At 42.6% G+C, this 20,019-nt stretch overlaps 2 protein-coding genes across 6 annotated transcripts in view; one reads left to right on the forward strand and one right to left on the reverse strand.

Annotated features, from left to right (window-relative positions):
• The window catches only part of ADK (adenosine kinase), a 577,446-nt gene extending 565,676 nt beyond the window's left edge, over positions 1–11,770 (reverse strand). The window contains exon 1 of the mRNA XM_007962951.3: positions 11,628–11,770. Within this exon, the coding sequence (XP_007961142.1) occupies positions 11,628–11,692 (65 nt within the window). The 5' untranslated portion in view covers positions 11,693–11,770. The remainder of the gene's footprint in view (positions 1–11,627) is intronic.
• A 241-nt stretch (positions 11,771–12,011) lies between these two features.
• AP3M1 (adaptor related protein complex 3 subunit mu 1) overlaps positions 12,012–20,019 on the forward strand; it is a 29,366-nt gene continuing 21,358 nt past the window's right edge. Inside the window, exon 1 of one of the 5 annotated variants that reach the window (XR_012093980.1) lies at positions 12,012–12,217. Coding sequence is in view for 1 of the 5 variants with exons in the window: in XM_007962956.3 (XP_007961147.1) it covers positions 12,071–12,217 (147 nt within the window). In the remaining 4 variants the exon portion in view is untranslated. Of the gene's footprint in view, positions 12,637–20,019 lie in introns of all 5 variants that reach the window. The other 4 variants (XM_007962956.3, XM_007962958.3, XM_007962961.3 and 1 more) reach the window with 4 other exon arrangements.

The following is a 20,019-nucleotide window of genomic DNA, read 5'->3' on the forward strand; positions in this document are numbered from 1 at the left end:
GAGATCGAGACTATCCTGGCTACCCCGGTGAAACCCCATCTCTACTAAATATACAAAAAATTAGCCGGTGTGGTGGCAGGTGCCTGTAGTCCCACCTACTCAGAGGCTGAGGCAGGAGAATCGCTTAAACCCGGAAGGCAGAGGTTATTACAGTGAGCCGAGATCGCACCACTGCACTCCAGCCTGGGTGACACAGCAAGACTCGTCTAAGAAAGGAAAGAAAGGAAAGAAAGGAAAGAAAGGAAAGACAGGAAAGACAGGAAAGAGAAGAAAGAGAAGAAAGAGAAGAAAGAGAAGAAAGAAAGAAAGAAAGAAAGAAAGAAAGAAAGAAAGAAAGAAAGAAAGAAAGAAAGAGAAAGAAAGAAAGAAAGAAAGAAAGAAAGAAAGAAAGAAAGAAAGAAAGAAAGAAAGAAAGAAAGAAAGAAAGAAAGAAAATGTTTATGTAGGAGAAGTGTATTTATTCTGAGAGAATTTTCCCCATAGACAAATATAAGAAATGACTATTATAATTGAGCTGACTATGGTCACCAGAAAGAACAGAAACGCAATCTGGGGCCAGGTGTGGTGGCTCATGCCTGTAATCCCAGAACTTTGGGAGGCCAAGGCAGGTAGATCACTTAAGGTCAGGAGTTCAAGACCAGCCTGGCCAACATGGTGAAACCTAAAAACACAAAAATACAAAAACAAGCTGGGCATGGTGGCGCATGACTGTAATCCCAGTTACTCAGGAGGCTGAGGAAGGAGAACAGTTTGAACCCGGGAGGTGGAGGTTGCAGTGAGGTGAGATCACACCCCTGTACTCCAGCCTGGGCGACTGAGCAAGACTCTGTCTCACAAAAAAAAAAAAAAAGAAATGCAATCGGGAGTACATTTCTTATCCTTTAGTAGCAGGTTGATTTTGCATACAAGCTCACTCCATTTAACAAAAAACTGAAAGGCCAAAGAACCATGAAGTATTTTCAGGTAATAGTTCTCTCCATCAACTCCCATTATTGGTAAGAATTTACAGGCAATACATGAATCCATTTTGCAGCATTAAACGCTACAAGCAGCCGGGCACAGTGGCTCACACCTGTAATCCCAGCACTTTGGGAGGCCAAGGTGGGCAGATCACGAGGTCTGGAATTCTAGACTAGCCTGGCCAACATGGTGAAACCCCGTCTCTACTAAAAATACAAAATTGAGCCGGGTATGGTAGCGGGCACCTGTAATCCCAGGTACTCAGGAGGCTGAGGCAGGAGAATCGCTTGAAACCATAAGGCGGAGGTTGCAGTGAGCCAAGATCGCACCACTACACTCCAGCCTGGTCAACAAGAGTGAAACTCTGTCTAAAAAAACAAACAAAAAAAATATTTAAAGGGTTAAGAGGCCAGACATGCAGCTCATGCTTATAATCCTACCACTTTAGGAGGCCAAGGCAGTAAGGCTGCTTGAGTTCAGGAGTTCAAGACCAGTCTGGGCAATAGAGTGAGACCCTGTTTCTACAAAAATTAAAATTTTTTTTTAAATTAGTTGGGCACGGTGGTGCATCCCTATAGTTCCAGCTACTCTGGAGGCTGAGATAGGAGGATTGCTTAAGCCTGGGAGGTCGAAGCTGCAGTGAGTCATGATTGTACTACTGCACTCCAGCCTAGGCAACACAGCAAGACCCCCGCATCTCAAAAAAACAAAAAACAAAAAACAAAAGTTAAGAATTCCCTGATTCTGTCAGGCATGGTGGCTCACACCTATAATCCCAGCACTTTGGGAGGCTGAGGGGGAAGATCGCTTGAGGCCAGGAGTTCAAGACAGGCATGGCCAAGACCAGCATGGGCAACATAGTGAAACCCTGTCTCTACAAAGAAAAAACAATTAATTAAAATTTTAAAATAAATAGGCCAGGCATGGTGGCTCACGCTTGTAATCCCAGCATTTTGGGAGGCTGAGGCAGGCAGATCACAAGGTCAGGAGATCGAGACCATACTGGCTAACATAGTGAAACCCCGTCTCTACTAAAAATACAAACAAAAAAAAATTTTAGCCAGGTGTGGTGGTGTGCACTTGTAGTCCCGGCTACTCGGGAGGCTGAGGCAGGAGAATTGCTTGAACCTGGGAGGTGAAGGTTGCAGTGAGCCAAGATCATGCCACTGAACTCCAGCCTGGACAGCAGAGCGAGACTTCATCTCAAAAAAATAAATAAATAGGAATTCATTGATTCAACAGAAATTCAGAGCCTGTTATATTGCAATGAAGTGATCAATTATGAGGAACTAAGAGTTATTCAAGTAGTTTCCCAACTTCAAGTAGCAATAGGTGAGGTAAAACATGCACATACTGTACATTGCAATAATGCAAAGTATAAAGTACAAACAGTCAGAGGAGAAGCCATTTCTAGGTTTGGTGAGTAGAAAAGTTTTATAGAGAAGAGATAATTTGGCTAGACCTTGAAGACTGAGGTTGTTGGGTTTCTTGGAATGGGAGAAGAGGAAGATTGTTTTAATCAATAATGTACATGCTAAAATGGATTTTTCTCTTGCTGAGGGAATGACACTACCTCCCTCACTTTACAAGGTCCTGTCCGAGTTGCTGATTACAGTGTACCCCTCAACACCCATCCATTTCCCCCCCATATATGAACAATGCCTACACTCACTGGCTCCCCATATACACTAGTACTACCTACACACACACACACACACACACCCCACCTGCATGCATGCACACAACAGATGGGCAGACGGTGAGAATGTATCCAAGGCCATCCCAAATCTCCACCTCTGATACAGTGATTGTAATGCAGGACAGGTAAGCCCCAGAACTGGGGCTTAGCCCAGGATGGTGCTTGGCTTCATCCAGGAAAAAATTCAAGGGTCAGCCGGTGGTGTGTTAGCAACTTTTATTGAAGCAGCAGCGTAAAGCATCGGCAAAGGTATTGCCCCTTGCAGAGAAGGGCTACCCCATAGGCAGTCTGCCCAGAGTAGCAGTTCAGAAGCAGTTCTGTGGTCATATTTATACCCAATTTTAATTATATACAAGTTAAGAGGCAGATTATGCAGTAATTTCTAGGAAAAGGGTAGTAACTTCCAGGACATTGTCATGGAAAGGGATGCTAACTTCCAGGTGTTGCCATGGCAATGGTAAACTGGCATGGCACATTAGTGGGCGTGACTTACGGAAAGCTGCTTCCAATCTGTCCCTGTTTTAGCTAGCCCTCAATTTGGTCCAGTGTCTGAGCCCAACCTCCAGAGTTGAGTCCCACCTCCTACCTCAACTGGTTCAAGGTAGTGTGTAACACAGGCAGAACCAAATTTCTCTCAAAACTCATACAAGGATATAGGAAAACTCTCCTTTGGACTCATGAGATTTTGGCTTGGAGTTGAGAACTGCCATCTTGTTACAATGAAATGGCCTATGTGAGAGATAAATTGAATCTAAAGGACAACAGAGACAAGCAGTGAACTCCTAGACTGAGTCATATTTAGATGGACTTTAGGCTGGGTGTGGTGGCTCACACCTGTAATCCCAGCACGTTGGGAGGCCAAGGCAGGCAGATCACCTGAGGTCAGGTGTTTGAGACCTGCCTGGCCACCATTGTGAAACCTAGTCTGTACTAAAAATACAAAAATTAGCTGGGCGTGGTGGTGCATGCCTGTAATCCCAGCTACTCGGGAGGCTGAGGCAGGAGAATTGCTTGAACCCAGGAGGCGGAGGTTGCAGTGAGCTGAGATCGTGCCACTGCACTCCAGCCTGGGTGACAGAGCAAGACTTGAGTCAACTGAGTCTCTCAGAGACTTCGAAATGGTTCTAAGTATGAACCAAAGTCTAGTCTAAGCTGTAGAAGACAAGTAGCCAAGTGACTACTTCAATATAATTTCTGATAATCCCTAATTCAGTGAGTGACCAATGATCACACAAGCTATCTTGACATCTGCAATCCTGTTTGCAGGTAACATAGCAAAATAGTAGGACTCACTACTAACCATGTGGCTTGCTGACAAAATGGTGAGACCGTGTTAATACAGTAACGAAACTGTTGTGCCTGCAGAAGGCAAGAATTTCTTACATAATTGCTATACATATGTATCTTCTAAATTGTAAAGAAAATACTAAAGTCAGCACGCATGCAATGAAAGTAAAAATGCAAATAGAAATTCAGATGTTCTTATATCGAAGGCTAATCACACTGCTTCTGGATCTGAAGTTTACGAACTAAATTTTTAAAGAAATGGTATGAAGCCAAAAGTACAAACGATATCAGAATAGACATAAATGAGAGCAACAACTCTAAATCTGCTTTGAAAAATCATCAGAATGTATCTTCTTCAAGCAGTATGTGAAACTTCAGTTTGTGAGACCATTTCATAAAATAGCCTTCCAAATCTTCAAGTTCAAACGTTGAAGAGAAGTCTGTCTTTTCTGTTACTACTGGAGCGAAAGAAAAGCCCTAATAACTCAGTGATATCAACTGTACTGGTATTATGGTAGAGCTAGCCAAAAAGTATCTTCGAAATGAGCATCTACTTAGTATCATAGAAGTACAGAACAGTGCCTAGAGAAAAAAATCTAGGAACTGACTCTGATGAGAAATTATTGTTCCTGCACAGTAGCCAAATTTTAAAAGTAAAGTATAAATAAGTAACAAGAGTCCACAATCCCTTTCTTAAATCCTTGGGGCAGGGTACGTTTTGGAATTCAGAATTTTATGGATTTTAGGAAGGTAACACAGCACTATATATTTTGTAGAACACCCAGGAGGAATTCATGTGGCATGTCATTAACAGTCTAATAGTTCCATAGCAAAGCATATACATTTGTGTCAGACAAATAAATACTACTGACACCTTTACATCAGTTTAAATTTTGCTGCCAAATTAACTCATCTCAAACTTTTTAAAAAACTTCCAGCTTCCAGAGCTTTGGGATTTCAGAAATACAGATTAAAAGATTATAGCCTATAATAAAGTCATAATAATTATTTTACCAAGTTTCAGATGTATTTGGTATCCCAGAGGTCCATTCTGTAAAGGTGATACCTAGCCACTCAGCATTTGGCCACTTATATATTCAGCGTACTTCAAGTTTCTCCAGCTTAAAAGCAAGAGTCCTAATATGTTCAGTGTAGAAACACTGGAAAATACAAGATTCTTTTTTAGACCTCATAATTCTTCCACCTAAAGATGCTCACTATAAAATTTGGAGTGTCTAAATTTTCACATTCTTTCTATAATAGATACATTAATGTAATTAGCAAGAAAATCTCTGTAGTTTTAGTGTGTATTTTTGTTTCCATCTTACTAGATACATATAATGCCCTTTCAAGCTGAGAACTGGTCTTTCTGAAATTTTGGTAAATTCTCAGCCATCAGCTCTTCTAACCTGGCTTCTCCACCATTCGCATTATTTCCTCTTTTTGGAACTCCCAGTTAGATGTAAGTTGGTGCCTCCCAAACTATGGAGTTGTGCTGTTGCCCAGGCTGAAGTGCAATGGCACGATCTCGGCTCACCCCAACCTCCGCTTCCCAGGTTCAAGAGATTCTCCTGCCTCAGCCTCCTGAGTAGCTGGGATTATGGGCATGGACCACCACATCCAGCTAATTTTGCATTTTTTTTTTTTTTTTTTAGTAAAGATGGAGTTTCTCCATGTTGGTCAGGCTGGTCTCGAACTCCCAACCTCAGGTGATCCGCCCGCCTTGGCCTCCCAAAGTGCTGGGATTATAGGCATGAGCCACCGCACCCAGCTCATATTTGTTAATTCCTATTTATTTCTGTGTGATACATCTGGGTACTTTCTTCCAATTCATTAATTTTCCCTTCAAATTTTTCTGGTCTAGAGTTTAACTGACCTATTTTTTTATTTCAATAATTCCATTTTTTCTTTAATATAGCCATCTATTTCATATCTACGTATTTTTGATTCATGCTTTTTTATGACCATTATTTCTTTTATCTTTTTTAAGGATCTTTAAAATACTTACAATTGTTTTGAAATTACCCATATTTCCATCAGATTTTTTGTGAATTTATCTCCTGGTAATTGTGTTAATTTTCAAAGTAATGGTCTTCCTCATGTGTTTATAGGCTCAGACTTTCCCTCTTTTCCCAAGGGTTCTGTGATAGGCCACCCATCTTCCAGAGTCCACGACCTCCAAGCTCGGTGCTCTTGTACTAGGTGATAGTGGGGAAACCACAGTTCCTGACTCTGAGCCATATGGCAGCTTAGCCACTTCTGTATCTTCACTCCAGGTCCACAGCTTTTTGAAGCAACAGCCAGGAGCAGATGTTTTCAGCCTTCTTTCATCCAGTCTCAGCCCAGCTTCAGTTTCATACAGAGTATCTGACCCCAGTTACCCTACATGTTATTTCTACCAGCTCCTGAACCCAGAGTCTAACTGCATGTTTCTTTTCTGTTCTTGGTCCCTGGAGATGTTTATCTTGTTCTTGAGTATATCTATATCTTTTCCTTTCCTTTTTAAATTTTTAATTGCTGCATTTGCCTCTCAATATCCTTATGAGGTTCGTACTATCACTATACCCATTTTACAGGTGAGAAAAGAGAGGTATGGGGCAAGTAGGCAGTCTTCCCAAGAGCACTAGCTAATAAGGATTAAGAGTCAAACCAGGCAGCTGATGCCAGAGACCATACTCTTAACCACTGCTCTATTGGGATCCATTCTGACCAGATGGCTCTTTAAAATTTTGATTCTTTTTCCCCCCACCTAACTGTAAACACTGTACACAGGCAAGATATTTTGTTTTCTTTTTTTGAGACAGGGTCTTGATGTTACCCAGGCTGGAATGTAGTAGTGCCAGTGCCTCAGCTTCCAGAGTGGCTGGGACTACAGGAACCTGCTGCCATGCCTGGCTAAGTTTATTTTTGTAGAGACAGGGTCTCACTATGTTGCCCAGGCCAGTCTAGAACTCCTGGCCTCAAGCAATCCTCCCACTTGGCCTCCCAAAGTGCTGGGATTAAAGGCATGAGCCACCCCATGTGGCCAGGATTTTAAATGATGGAAATAAAGCAAAGACACATTCCAGGTAAAAAGCAGCACATCAGCCATGTTTTATTTGAGGCTGAATATTCAGTCTAGGCCTATACCCAAAATAAGAAACATAGTCTTCAATGCCCTCGTTTTCCTAAGGCCCTTCCCACTTTCCCTGAGTTTCAAGCACTTCCATGATTGTCCCTGGATACCCAGAACCATCCATGCAGGGCTTTCCTCTGGCTCTCTCTGCCACCCTCATGCTGCACTAGAATATATTGCCCAGGAAAGGATCTTATTGAGGCATTCATACTAAGTGTGTCAGGGGACTTTTGTTTTCCATTCCTCCATAGCCCACAGCCTTAATCTTAAAGGATTAAATTTGTGAATATAAGTAAAAGGCATGCAATATCGTCCAAAAATAACCAAACTCTTTCAATAGTAGATTATCATGATGGAAAAAGAAAATAGTAGTCAAGCTCAATTTTAGGCTGCATTATTAAAAGTATAGGGTCTAGAAAAATGAAAGTTATCAGTGCCACTCTATGTAATAAAGATTAATTAAGGCCAGGCGTGGTGGCTCACGCTTGTAATCCCAGCACTTTGGGAAGCCGAGGAATCCTCCTGCCTCAGCCTCCACAGGGACCACAGGCATATGCCGCCATGTCCAGCTAGTTTTTTTTTTTTTAAGATTCGAGGGTCTCATTTTGTTGCCCAGACTGGTCTTGAACTTCTGGATTCAAGGGAACCTCCCACCTAGGCCTCCCAAAGTGCTGGATTATAGGCATAAGCCACCACGCCCAGCCCCTAGGTTTAATTTTAAAACACAGAGTCCGTAATGAGGTAGGAGATAGAGGAAAATAATAAAAGGGGTCCATGGAAGTGAAATAGTTAGGAAGCAATATCTGAGAAAAGCTCAATATTTGCTGATTACAGAACTGTAGTTTGTTTCCTTTTTAGTACTATTAAAAGTCATGATCCTTAATAATGCTTAATTACTAATGTCAGATGGAGTAATGATGTGGGCTTTCAGGATTCAACGTTTCCTAACATCAACTTCAGAGCTTACAAATATTTGCTGTGATGAATAAGTAGAGCTATGCCTAAAGAAAAGTAGGCAGAACTTGAGGCTGAAGGTAAGGACACTGCTTAGGAAGTCAAAACAAAATCTAAGCAAAAGATAAAGTCTAAACGTAAGTAGCGGCAGCAGGAATGGAAGAGGAAAGACATTATAATGTGGATGTAAAATGAATCAAATATCTAGGTCTCAGACTTTGGAGTAAAAGAGGTTACTGGTGCCATTAACAGATGCAGGAAATATGGAAAAATGCACAGATTCAGGACAACAGATAATTTAGTTTGGTATATATGACTTCGAAATGTCAGAAAGTCACTCAGAAGCACATATTCAGCAGACAGTTAAAATTAAGGTCTGGGAAGGCCGGGCGCGGTGGCTCACACCTGTAATCCCAACACTTTGGGAGGCTGAGACAGGCGGATCGCTTGAGGTCAGAAGTTCAAGACCAGCCTAGCCAACATGACAAAATCCCATCTTTACTAAAAATACAAAAATTAGCCAGGCATAGTGGTGCACCCCTGTAATCCCAGCTACTTGGGAGGCGGACGCAGTAGAATTGCTTGAATCCAGGAGTTGGGAGGTTGCAGTGAGCCGAGATGGTGCCACTGTACTCCAACCTGTGCACCAGAGTCAGACTCCGTCTCAAAAAAATATATTAAATTAAGAGCTGAGAACTGAGAGGCATAGAGATAGAAAGGACACATGTGAGAGTGTCTAATACAAAGCCTGGACCCCCTACATCTCTGCTTCAGTCAGACTACCTGCACTTCCCCAACAGAGGCAGCTCTCTCCCAGTTTTGCCACCAAACAAACTTTCCTATAAGGCAGATACCCTACTTCACAGATACCCTACAGTCACAGATGACTGGTTAACTCCTAGTCATCTTTAAGAATACTCAAGTGTCATTTTCACAAACCCCACTTATTTCCCACCAAGAGGATGCTACCTGTGCCTTACCTCTTTCTCTATACATATATCCAGTTTTTAACACCACATCTAGAATAGCATGTACTTGAAAGACTAACTGAAGTTAAAGACTTGGCATGTGCTCAACAAGCCTTGGAAGGCACTGTATCCTCTTAAGAGGCAATCACTAAAGAAACGAACTTGGATGAGATTTCCAAAGGAGAGAAAAGAAAACTAAGTTGTCTTAAATATAAGTGATCATCATGGAACACCTTCATCTAGGGAGCAGTTCCCCAAAAATGTTTCTCCACTTCTTTCATCACAAAATACCTCGTCTGTAACACAGGAATCATTGCTCCTACCTCATGGGTCACTGGGAGGGTTAAAAGAGATAACATATATACAGCACATAATATAATGTCTAGCACTCAAGTAATGTTCCCTTCTTTCCCCTAATCCCACCTGAAAACATGTTAGAGCCTGATTCTTTCTTTGTAAGCAACTGTTATACGCTGAAAAGCAACCGAGCCTAGAAAAATAATAGATATTTGAGAAAGGCAGACTAGCCTTGTCAGATGCTCCCTCTAGAACGGATTTCTCAACCTCAACACCGTTGACATATTTGGCCAGATAATTCTTTGTTGTGGGGGTTGTCCTACATAGGATGTTTAGCGGCATCCCTGAATTCCATCCATTAGGTGCCAATAGCTCTCCCTACCAAAAATACCTTTCTAGACCATGCCAAATGTCCCCTGGAGGGCAAAATTTCCCCTGGTGGAGAATTACTGTCCCAGAGCGGACCAAATTCTCACAAATGCCTAAATCTCCTAAATATTTTCCCTGACATCTACAAATATATCTCATTATCTGTTCCCACTGATGCTGAATATTAAATTATGCTTAGTCTTTATAACCCATTCTCCTTAACCAAAACTAGTAGCAATCCCCTGTCAAGCAAGTCATCATAAATTAATTCAGTGTAAACACTCAATGCATTCTCACACTTTGAGTCTGAAAGTCAAACTAATACAATAAAAGTAATAATAGCCAATCCTAAAATGTCTCCCCACAAAATTAGAGATTTGTCCTAGTACTCGAGTGTCTAAGCTTTTAACTTCATGTCTACAGGTGGCACTAAGTTCATGTTGTATAAAGTGAATTTTGGTTGCCTAAGGAATGCTCTCACCCCAGCCTCACAAAGCACCAGGACTGCAGGTATAAGAAAGGATGCTCAGCTAGTTCTTATTTCTGTCCCTGTACTAATTGTTTTATTTGGACTTCAATATCTTCAATTGTAAAATAGTCATAATTCTTGCCTTCCTTTGATCACAGAACTGTCCAACAAAATAATAGGAAAACACAGTGAAAATGGATCAGCATTATATATAATTATTTTTATTAAGGAAAAATCTAAGGAAATCTAAGGGTTGTATGTTTAGTAGGATGGTAGGGAAAAGTTGCATCTGTCTTCCAGTTTGGCAAAGGAAGTGCCTTATAAAGGAAATACTCTAATAAAGGGCAGAGTAGGGAAAGCACATGCCTTGAACTCAGGTAGGTCTCATTCAAAAGCCCTTGCTCTTTATTCTGCATATAGCTTGAATATTTAAAATAAAAATAGAATATCCAGAGGGTTTTTATTTTAAAGTTTATGTTCTTGGTATAAGGTAGACACGCTAACCCTTTGAGGGTAGTAGGAATACATTAAAGGCACTGGCAGGGATTTGTTCACCCTCCAAAGCAGATGAACACACCACAAGGCCCCTAAGTGTTCTTTTCTTTTCAATTGTGATTCCTTCTTTTGGAGGTGAAGAAAAGCGATACAGGAAGAAATGGGATATGTCTTGTATAATCAGGAGTGTCCCAATACTTTTCAATCAGTTTGATATGCCTATTTTAAGATGGAAAAAAAAAATCGCTGCCTTTCAACGAACATTTCCAAATCATCAAAGACTGCCTGCTTCACTTTATACTTATTAGGGAGGGCTATTTTAACAAATGACTCTTTATAAGTAAAAGTTGCAACATCAATCACATGTGAGGCAGGTGTTAGGGGCAGCACTGTCTCCGTTGCTGCCAAAAAGTGCAAATAAAAAAGAAAAATCAACCTTTCCTATCCATTCATCCAAATGCTGCCCCTGCAAAGCCTCGGAGGGGTCTGGGTCACTGGTAGAGGGTCCTCAAAGGTGCGGGTTTTCAGAATGTGTACGAAAAGGAAGGTCAACATGCCCTTCCGCAATACTTTCCGAAAAATCCCCAAAAATTCTGACTTCGCCCCAGAGTAGAGCAGTTGCCGAGCCTCCTCCCCGCCATCCCCCAGGAAGGGAAGGCGGCCGCGTAAAGACGCAGCTCCGGTCCGGCCCTCCGGGGTCGCACCAGCCCAGCCTGGGCTTGCTCGCAGGTGGCGCAGGCAGCCGGCTCGCCCCCCCCTCCGCCGGCCACGATTGGCCAAGGGCTGCTGGAGCCGGAGCTGCACCAGACAGGCGGCGACTCGGCCAAACTGAGAGAACGTCCGGCAAGGGATCGCGGCCAAACAGACAGCTCCCCGCGCGGCAGGTCTTGCGTGTTGGCCCCAAGCGGGCAGTGAGAGACACCACCCAGCGCCGGAGCCGCGAAACCCCACGTGGGCCCCGGCTTGCTTGCAGCAGGCGCTGTCACCCTCCTCCCCAAGTCGGGCAGCGCTCACCTCAGCGCTTGCGGCGCCTCCACCTTCAGCTTTTTGGGCTTCGGCTCCTCCTCAGCAGCTGCCATCTTTGCGCTCCCACCCTACTTTGGTTCTACAGCCCACCTCTGCCATATACTCTCTGACCCCCCCACCTCTTCGCATCACCGCCTTCTCTTCTCCAAATCCCGCCCCTCCAGACTCCGCCCATTCTGTGCCGCTGTCATCCACAATCATTGGCTCTATTCCTCACCAACGACAGCGAATGCCCCGCCCATTCCTGACCCCGCCTCCCCTGCCATATGGGACCCCAGACTGAGTTAGGCCGCGGATAACCGCCTGAATCTAGATGGTGAGAAACCTACCATTTTTCTAGGTCCTGGATGATGTAGAAGATTTAGATACTAAACCTCAAGAGACGTCTTTCCTCTCATTTACGGTCTTCCGGCATATTTACTCTTTCTAATATGGTAGACAGAGTCGGTGTCTTTGAAGCTGTTAATCAGGCAATCTCCTGGGCACTCCGGCTGCGGGTCCTCGCGGCCTTCTCAGCTTCCTCAGCCTCGGTCGGGAGAGGACCCGGCGCCGAATCACTGACTGGCACAGGTGTCGGGGTGAGTGTGAGGGGCGGGAAATATGTGGATTGGGGACAGCTCCAAAACCCGGGAGTAGGCTGAATAGCTGGGGCCCCCGACTCCGATCTGGGCTCTAGGAGCGTCTTTGGTGCCGTGGGCCAGGGCCTCGCTTCCCCCTACTCCCGGCCTTCCGGGCTTTCTCGCCAGCAAGGCCGGAAGGGAGCGGTCCACCTGCAGCCTAGTGTTCTCAGGCACCTGAGCCGCGGAGGTCGAGCTTCCTGGGTCCCCCCTCTGTAGTGAGCTGAAGTACAGACGGCAGGAATCTCAGTCCCAAGTTTCTGCTCTGGAGGACAAAACCCCAAACGGACCTGAGCGGACGTCCTGTTAGTGGGTGGTGCCTGGAAGAGCCTGGGGTGAGGAATGCAGTGAGAAGAGTGTTGCAGTTCTTCAGGAGAGAGGTAACGGGGTTCTAAGCTGAGCAGGTGGCAGTGAGTATGGAAAAGTGACGGGCGATGTGGCTGTTGGTATTTGGTAAATTTGAACCCGAAGTTTACAGCCTTATGTGATTAAGAAGATGGTGTCACTGACAGGAGGAGGAATTTTACGGAGTTTGAGTTTTACCGAATTTGAAACAGTGGTTTACATGGAGATTGTAGAAAGACTTTAAAAATAATTTGTGAGAATTAAGCCCGAAAGCCTTTCAAGGTGAAACCCAAAGCAGATGAAGTTTCATATAAAAGGGTAAGAAGTATTTTTGTTTAGGAGAAAGTTATCAATGACATAAAATGCTGCAATGGCTAGAGGAGGAAGCTGAAATCAGAATAGGTCGTTGGATTTTATAATTAGAAAGTCATGGAGCTATTTGAGAGAGATGCTTTAATAGTAACTGAGGAAAGACTGCAAGTGTAGACTAATCCTTCATCATTTGGTGCATGAAGCAAGATTATTGAGAGTGGCAAGGTGGGGGAAAGTTTGGGGTTTGTTTTAAAGAATACAAGATATCTATTTGGGGGCAGGAAGCAAGCAACTATTTGAAGATTCAAGAAAAAGTCTTACCTCCCAGAAGAGAAGGAAAGGAATGGGATCAAGTTACAAGTGAAAGGATTAATTTGGGAAAGGCAGAGTGACAGTTTCTATTGACACTATAGGAGAAATGACGAATTATCTTAAACTTACGTTTCTTGGCCAGGCGCGGTGGCTCACGCCTGTAATCTCAGCACTTTGGGAGGCTGAGGCGGGCAGATCACGATGTCAGGAGTTGGAGACCAGCCTGGCCAACATAGTGAAACCCTGTCTCTACAAAAAATACAAAAATTAGCCAGATGTCGTGGCACGCGCCTGTAGTCCCAGCTACTTGGGAGGCTGAGGCAGGAGGATCCCTTGATCCCGGGAGGCGGAAGTTGCAGTAAGCTGAGACCTCACCACTGCACTCTACCCTGAGGGACACAGTGAGACTGCCTCGGGGAGAAAAAAAAAAAAAAAGACCTTACGTATCTTTAGGAAAGCTCTCTTTGCCACAAGATTAGGTTTTCTTAATCTTATGATTTTTATTTCTAACCATTTAATATAATATATGGCCAGGCACAGTATGGCTCATGCCTATAATCCCAGCACTTTGGGAGGCTGAGGCAGGTGGATCACGAGGTCAAGAGATTGAGACCATCCTGGCAAACATGGAGAAACCCTGTCACTACTAAAAATACAAAAATTATATGGGCGTGGTGGCATGTGCCTGTAGTCCCAGCTACTCGGGAGGCTGAGGCAGGAGAATCGCTTGAACCTGGGAGGCAGAGGTTGTGGTAAGCTGAGATCGTGCCACTGCACTCCAGCCTGGCAACAGAGTGAGACTCCGTCTCAAAACAACAAACAAACAAAAAACAAAAAACAATATACTGTTGGCAGACAGAGTGCAGTAGCTTACACCTGTAATCCTAGCACTTTGGGTGGGTGAGGCAGGAAAATCACTTGAGGCCAGGAGTTGGAGATCAGCCTGGGCAACATACCGAGACTCCATCTCTACAAAAAATTTAAACATTAGCCAGGCTTAGTGGCGCATGGTTGTAGTCCTGACTACTCAGGAGGCGGAGGCAGAATGAGGCAGAAGGATCACTTGAGCCCAGGAGTTCAAAGTAATAGTGAGCTATGATTGGTCCACTGCACTTCAGCCTGGGCAACAAAGCGAGACCCTAACTCTTAAAAAAAATGCATATACACATACTCTATTGGAGTTCTTTGCAGGCTAAATATTTTTAAGTAGCTCAGTGCTATGTCAATTCACGAGTAGCACATGGTATTTACAGAGAAGAGGATTTCTCCCTCCCTTTGGAAATGACCTCTCTCCCATTACACAGAGAAGGAGAGCCATCATCTGCCTGCAGTCAAGTATACAAACCTTCCCTTCAATCTGAAGAGTAGAAAGTGTTCCTTCTCCTTAGAGAAGGCAAACTCTTTCACCTAGTCTCCCAGAAGCATGCTATCCTGCTGTGTCAGGGTCCTCTTTCCGTTTTTCCCTCTCTCCTCTGTCAGCTTTTCCCCCTCTATTCACACCTTTCCTTTAGCATTTAAATGTATTCTTCCTTCACTTTATGAACTGCTGCATTTATTTTCCTGTCTTTTCATCCTCTTCACAGCTAGACTTCTTGAATCTACTCTACATATCTCTATTTTTTTTTTTTACACTTCTTGCTGTTTATTTCCCAGCCCACTTATTTCTAGCATTGCACTGAACTACCACCAAAACTACTTTTTTTTTTTTTTTTTTTTTGAGACAAAGTCTTGCTCTTGTCACCCAGGCTGGAGTGCAGTGACATAATCTCAGCTCACTGCAACCTCCACCTCCTGAGTTCAAGTGATTCTTCTGCCTCAGCCTCCCGAGTAGCTGGGATTACAGGCGCCTGCCACCACACCCAGCTAACTTTTGTATTTTTAGTAGAGACAGGGTTTCGCCATGTTGGCCAGGCTGGTCTTGAACTCCTGACCTCGTGATCCATCCGCCTCAGCCTCCCAAAGTGCTGGGATTACAGGTGTGAGCCACCACGCCTAGCCCACCAAAACTACTTTTACCAAGATCACCAATGTCCTCTGTGTGTTAAATCATGCAATCTCAAAGCAGATAAAAACCGCTTCTTGTGAGGTGAAAAATATATATATACTTTTTAATGTATAGAGCACAAATATATTACATAAACAGAATATTCTGTGGTATTAAAATTTTATGGTGATATTAATTAGCTTCAGTTAATTATTCCACATTTTATTCATCAGTCATAACATCTGGTACCCCTAAATATATACAACTATAATTTGTCAATTTACAATTAAAAAAGAAAGAATAATAAAAAGTTTTATGGGTGAGGAATTTGATTGGCAGGGTGGTAAGAAGATGAAGTCTAAAAAGGCTCCTTAGCAGGCGTTAAGGAAAGAAAGTTAAAAAACACTCTTAAATCAACAGACATTTTCAATTCTTTTTTGTTGTTGAGATGGAGTCTCGCTCTGTCATCCAGGCTAGAGTGCAGTGGCACCATCTTGACTCACTGCAACCTCTGCCTCCTGGGTTCAAGCGATTCTTCTGCCTCAGCCTCCAGAGCAGCTGGGATTACGGGCACCCACCACCACACCCAGCTAATTTTTTTGTATTTTTAGTAGAGCTGGGATTTCACCATGTTGGCCAGGCTGGTCTCAAATTCCCGGGCTCAGGTGATCCGTCCACCTCAGCCTCCCAAAGTGCTGGGATTACAGGTGTGAGCCACCGTGCCCAGCTGACATTTTTAATTCTCGTAGCTTAACCTCTTTGTGCCATGTAACAGTGTTTACCCCTCCATTCTTCTGGAAATACACTAATATACTATAGTTACTAAAAACCACCCTGCTTTTTTTTCTTTTGCCTCTTCAGTCACATCTCGGTCATTCTTTAGGTCCACTTCCTTGACCCACCTGCTACTCAAATGTTGGAATTCCTGCCATGATTATGCTCTCATCATACTATGCACATTCTTTCTTTTGTTTCAATTCTCCTTGTGGTTAATTCCCATTAACAAAAAATCCTGATTACTTACAATTCTGATTCCAATCTGGCTTCTCTAAAGCACCAGAAGTGTATATATAATAGTTTTTTGAATATATTTATTTGGGTCAGATACATCCAGAACTGGTCAGATTACACAGGACCAGGCTAAGTGACACATCTCTCTCATCTCCACATACCCCCTTGTCCAAGCCTAAATGTTTTTTAACATGAAACCTAAATGTTTATCTTATCTTTTCACTGTACCCCATCCCCATAGTCAGGACTCTAGTCCAGGCCATCACCACTCATCTCCCAACTGGTGTCACAGTGTTCAGTTACCAGCTATCCAGTTTCCACAGTGTAATTAGTATAATCTTTCTAAAAATGTAAATCAAATTGCATGGTTACCAAAAAAAATTATAAAATGACTTTACATTGCACTAAGAATAAAGTCCAAATTCCTTAACAAGTTTAGCATGCGCCATGAACCAATCAGTCTCTGCTTCCCTCCTTTTCCAGTTTCATCTCCCCTCTTACCTCCAGCTTCCAAATTTGCTAAATTTATACTGGATTTCTTTGTCTTGTGTTCTCTCTCACTTCTAAGCCTTGTAGATTCCCATAGCACACTATATTTCCTGTATCATCGTAGGAATTACATCCTACTGTATTAAGTTGTCTTCTCTGCTGACCTCTAAATGCTGTGAGTGTAGGAACTCTAATTTTGTTTGTTCTTGTATACCCAGTGCCTCAAAACTCTGTGTTGAATGAATATGTGGTCAAGATATTGGCTGAGAATCAGAAGAGTAGGTGCTTTTCTGGTCTCATTCTCTCATATTCAGTATAGGCCCTTCTGTGCCTCCATCCTATTATATATAGAAGGAATACATTTTTGTTTGTAGACACTGACTTCCAAGAATATTTTGACTATTGTAAATGCATTGCTTGTGAATTACCCAGGGTGATTATAAAATGTTTAGTAAAAAGGATTTATGATGTATTTAAGCTGCAGTCAAAGCTCTGATGAGTCTGCCTCTGAACACAGTTTCTTCTAGTGTCTTTGAAATAAGCAGGGAGAATTCTGTTTTATGACTCAAAAGCCACTAGGAACAAAAAGATGGTTGTGGTGATAATGAGTGTGGAGTTTTCCCAGAAAGTTTATTAAAATAATAATTTAAAAATAACTGCAGTGACTAAAAGGATGATAAATAGTTAAAGAAACAGGCTAATTTACACTGCAACGTGGTATTATTTAATTGTTATATGCATTAGACCCTTGATCATAATATGGATAGAAGAAGTAAGCTCTCTTTTCCTATTATAGAAGGTTAAGATGGGTTTTAAAGCTAAGCATAGTCGAGAACTTACAAGTGTTATGCTTTCATCTCAGCACTAAGGATAACAACAATAAATCTAGAAGGCTGGTTTAACTTTCTGTATTCTGAGACCTGAACTACTGCCAATAAAAACAACTTCGGTGGAAACTTTCCTGGAAAGAATTTTTCACCAGCTTAAGAGGATGAGTAGAGATCTGGCCCTAAAATAAAGAAACTACAAAATCACTTGCTTCCATAACAAGCAACTCTTTTAGAGTGTATTGTGGCAATGGAGCACTATAAATCCTTGTGATCTATACCTTCCATAGGATGAATGATTTTAGATAACCTGTGTCAGTGCTTTTAAATATAACTTCCACTCTAAATAATTTATTAAACTTCCTCAGCATAAAAACTAGAATGTGTTTTGGCCCTAACTAAACAAGAAATGTCTTTTATCTCCTCTTAAATCGTAAGCTAGGCTGGGTGCGGTGGCTTACGCCTGTAATCTCAGCACTTTGGGAGGCTGAGGCGGGCAGATCACGAGGTCAGGAGTTCGAGACCAGCCTGGCCAACATGGTGAAACCCCATTTCTACTAAAAATACAGAATATTAGCCGGGCATGGTGGTACATACCTATAATCCTAGCTACTCGGGAAGCTGAGGCAGGAGAATCGCTTGAACCCAGCAGGCAGTGGTTGTGGTGAGCAGAGATCACACCATTGCACTCCAGCCTAGGCAACAGAGCGAAACTCCATCTCAAAAAATAAATAAATAAATCATAAGCTGAAGCAGCACACTCATGCACTGTTCAATATATTGACTACTAACCACATACGGTTAATTAAATTTAAATTAATTAAAATTAAAACTTCAGGCTAGGCTTGATGGCTCGCACCTGTAATCCCAGAACTTTGGGAGATCAAGGTGGGAAGATCACTTAAGCCCAAGAGTCCAAGACCAGCCTGGGCAATATAGGCAGACCTTGTCTCTACAAAACAAAACTTTGAAAATCAGCTGAGTGTGGTGATGCACGTCTGTAAGCCCCACTACTCAGGAGACTGAAGCGGGAGGATCACTTGAGCTCTGGAGGTGGGGATTGGAGTGAACCAAGATGACACAGTTGCGCTCCAGCCTGGGCAACAGAGCAAGACCCTGTCTCAAAAAAAAAAAAAAATTAAAATTTCAGTATTGGGTGCATTAGCCACATTTCAAGTGCTCAATAGCCACGTATGTAGTGGCTACCATATTAGCATAGATAAAGGACATTTCTATCATTGCAGAAAGCCCTGTTGGACAGTGCTGTATTAGAATGCGTTCCTAATAATTAGTCTCTGTGAGGTAGATAAGAGCAGGAGCTCAGAATTCAGCTGGATTTAGGTTTGAATCCTAGCTTACTGTGTGATCTTAGGTAACTGACCTAATTTTTCTGAGATGACATTGTCTTGTCTGTAAAATGGGGATAAGAGTAGTATTTATAGCATAGCATTGTGAAAATAAGATGAGATAAAGTGTCTAGAATAGTATCTGGCCCATAATAAGTACTCAATACATTTTAGACAGTATTAATTCATTTGTAGTATTATTCATTATCTTTAATGAATAAAACACTTTGAATGGGGACTGAGTACAATGGCTTCACTTTGGGAGGCCAAAGCAGGCGGATCACTTGAGGCCAACATGATGAAACCCCGTTTCTGCTAAAAACAGAAAAATTAGCTGGGCATGGTGGCCCACACCTGTAATCCCAGCTACTGAGGAGGCTGAGGCACGGGAAGTGCTTGACCCTGGGAGACGGAGGTTGCAGTAAGCAGAGATCACACCACTGCATTCCAGCCTGGGTAACAGAGGGAGACTCTGCTCAAACAAACAAACAAAAAAAGCTTATTCCCGAGTATCTGGGATTACAGGCGAACACCACCATTCCCGACTAATTTTTGTATTTTTAGTAGAGACAGGGTTTTGCCATGTTGGCCAGGATGGTCTTGAACTCCTGACCTCAGGTAATCCACCGGTCTTGGCCTCCCAAAGGGCTGGGATTACAGGCGTGAGCCACTGTGCCTGGTCAAAAATAACCACATTGAATGGAGCCGAAAGATTAATTTTTGCAAAGAATGCTGTGTTCCATATGTGACTCACCTGAAGTGCTCAAATCTGAGTCTCCTTGTGGATTACAGTGCTCCTCTTGAAGTCATATTTTATATTTCAGATGCTGATTTTATTCCAAGAAAAAGGTGTAATAATAAAAATTTAGTTGCATATCCTATGGTTGAATATTCTTGTTTCATTTAAAAAATGAAAGTGAAAATTTATCTGCTAAGATTATAGTTAAAATCAGCAGTTTCTATATAGCAAGTCTGAGTATTCTAATGGCACTTATATTAATACCCAGAGAGAAATATAAGACACCAAGCAAGCCTACTAAGCAAATCATCTGACTAGATAAAGTAGAAAAATATGGCAGGTTCCAATCCTGAGGTGTCAGAGTTTATTGCTAATAACTCAAGTTGATTGCTTGGCTA

Source organism: Chlorocebus sabaeus, chromosome 9 (assembly GCF_047675955.1).
Source record: "Chlorocebus sabaeus isolate Y175 chromosome 9, mChlSab1.0.hap1, whole genome shotgun sequence".
Lineage (NCBI taxonomy): Eukaryota > Metazoa > Chordata > Mammalia > Primates > Cercopithecidae > Chlorocebus > Chlorocebus sabaeus.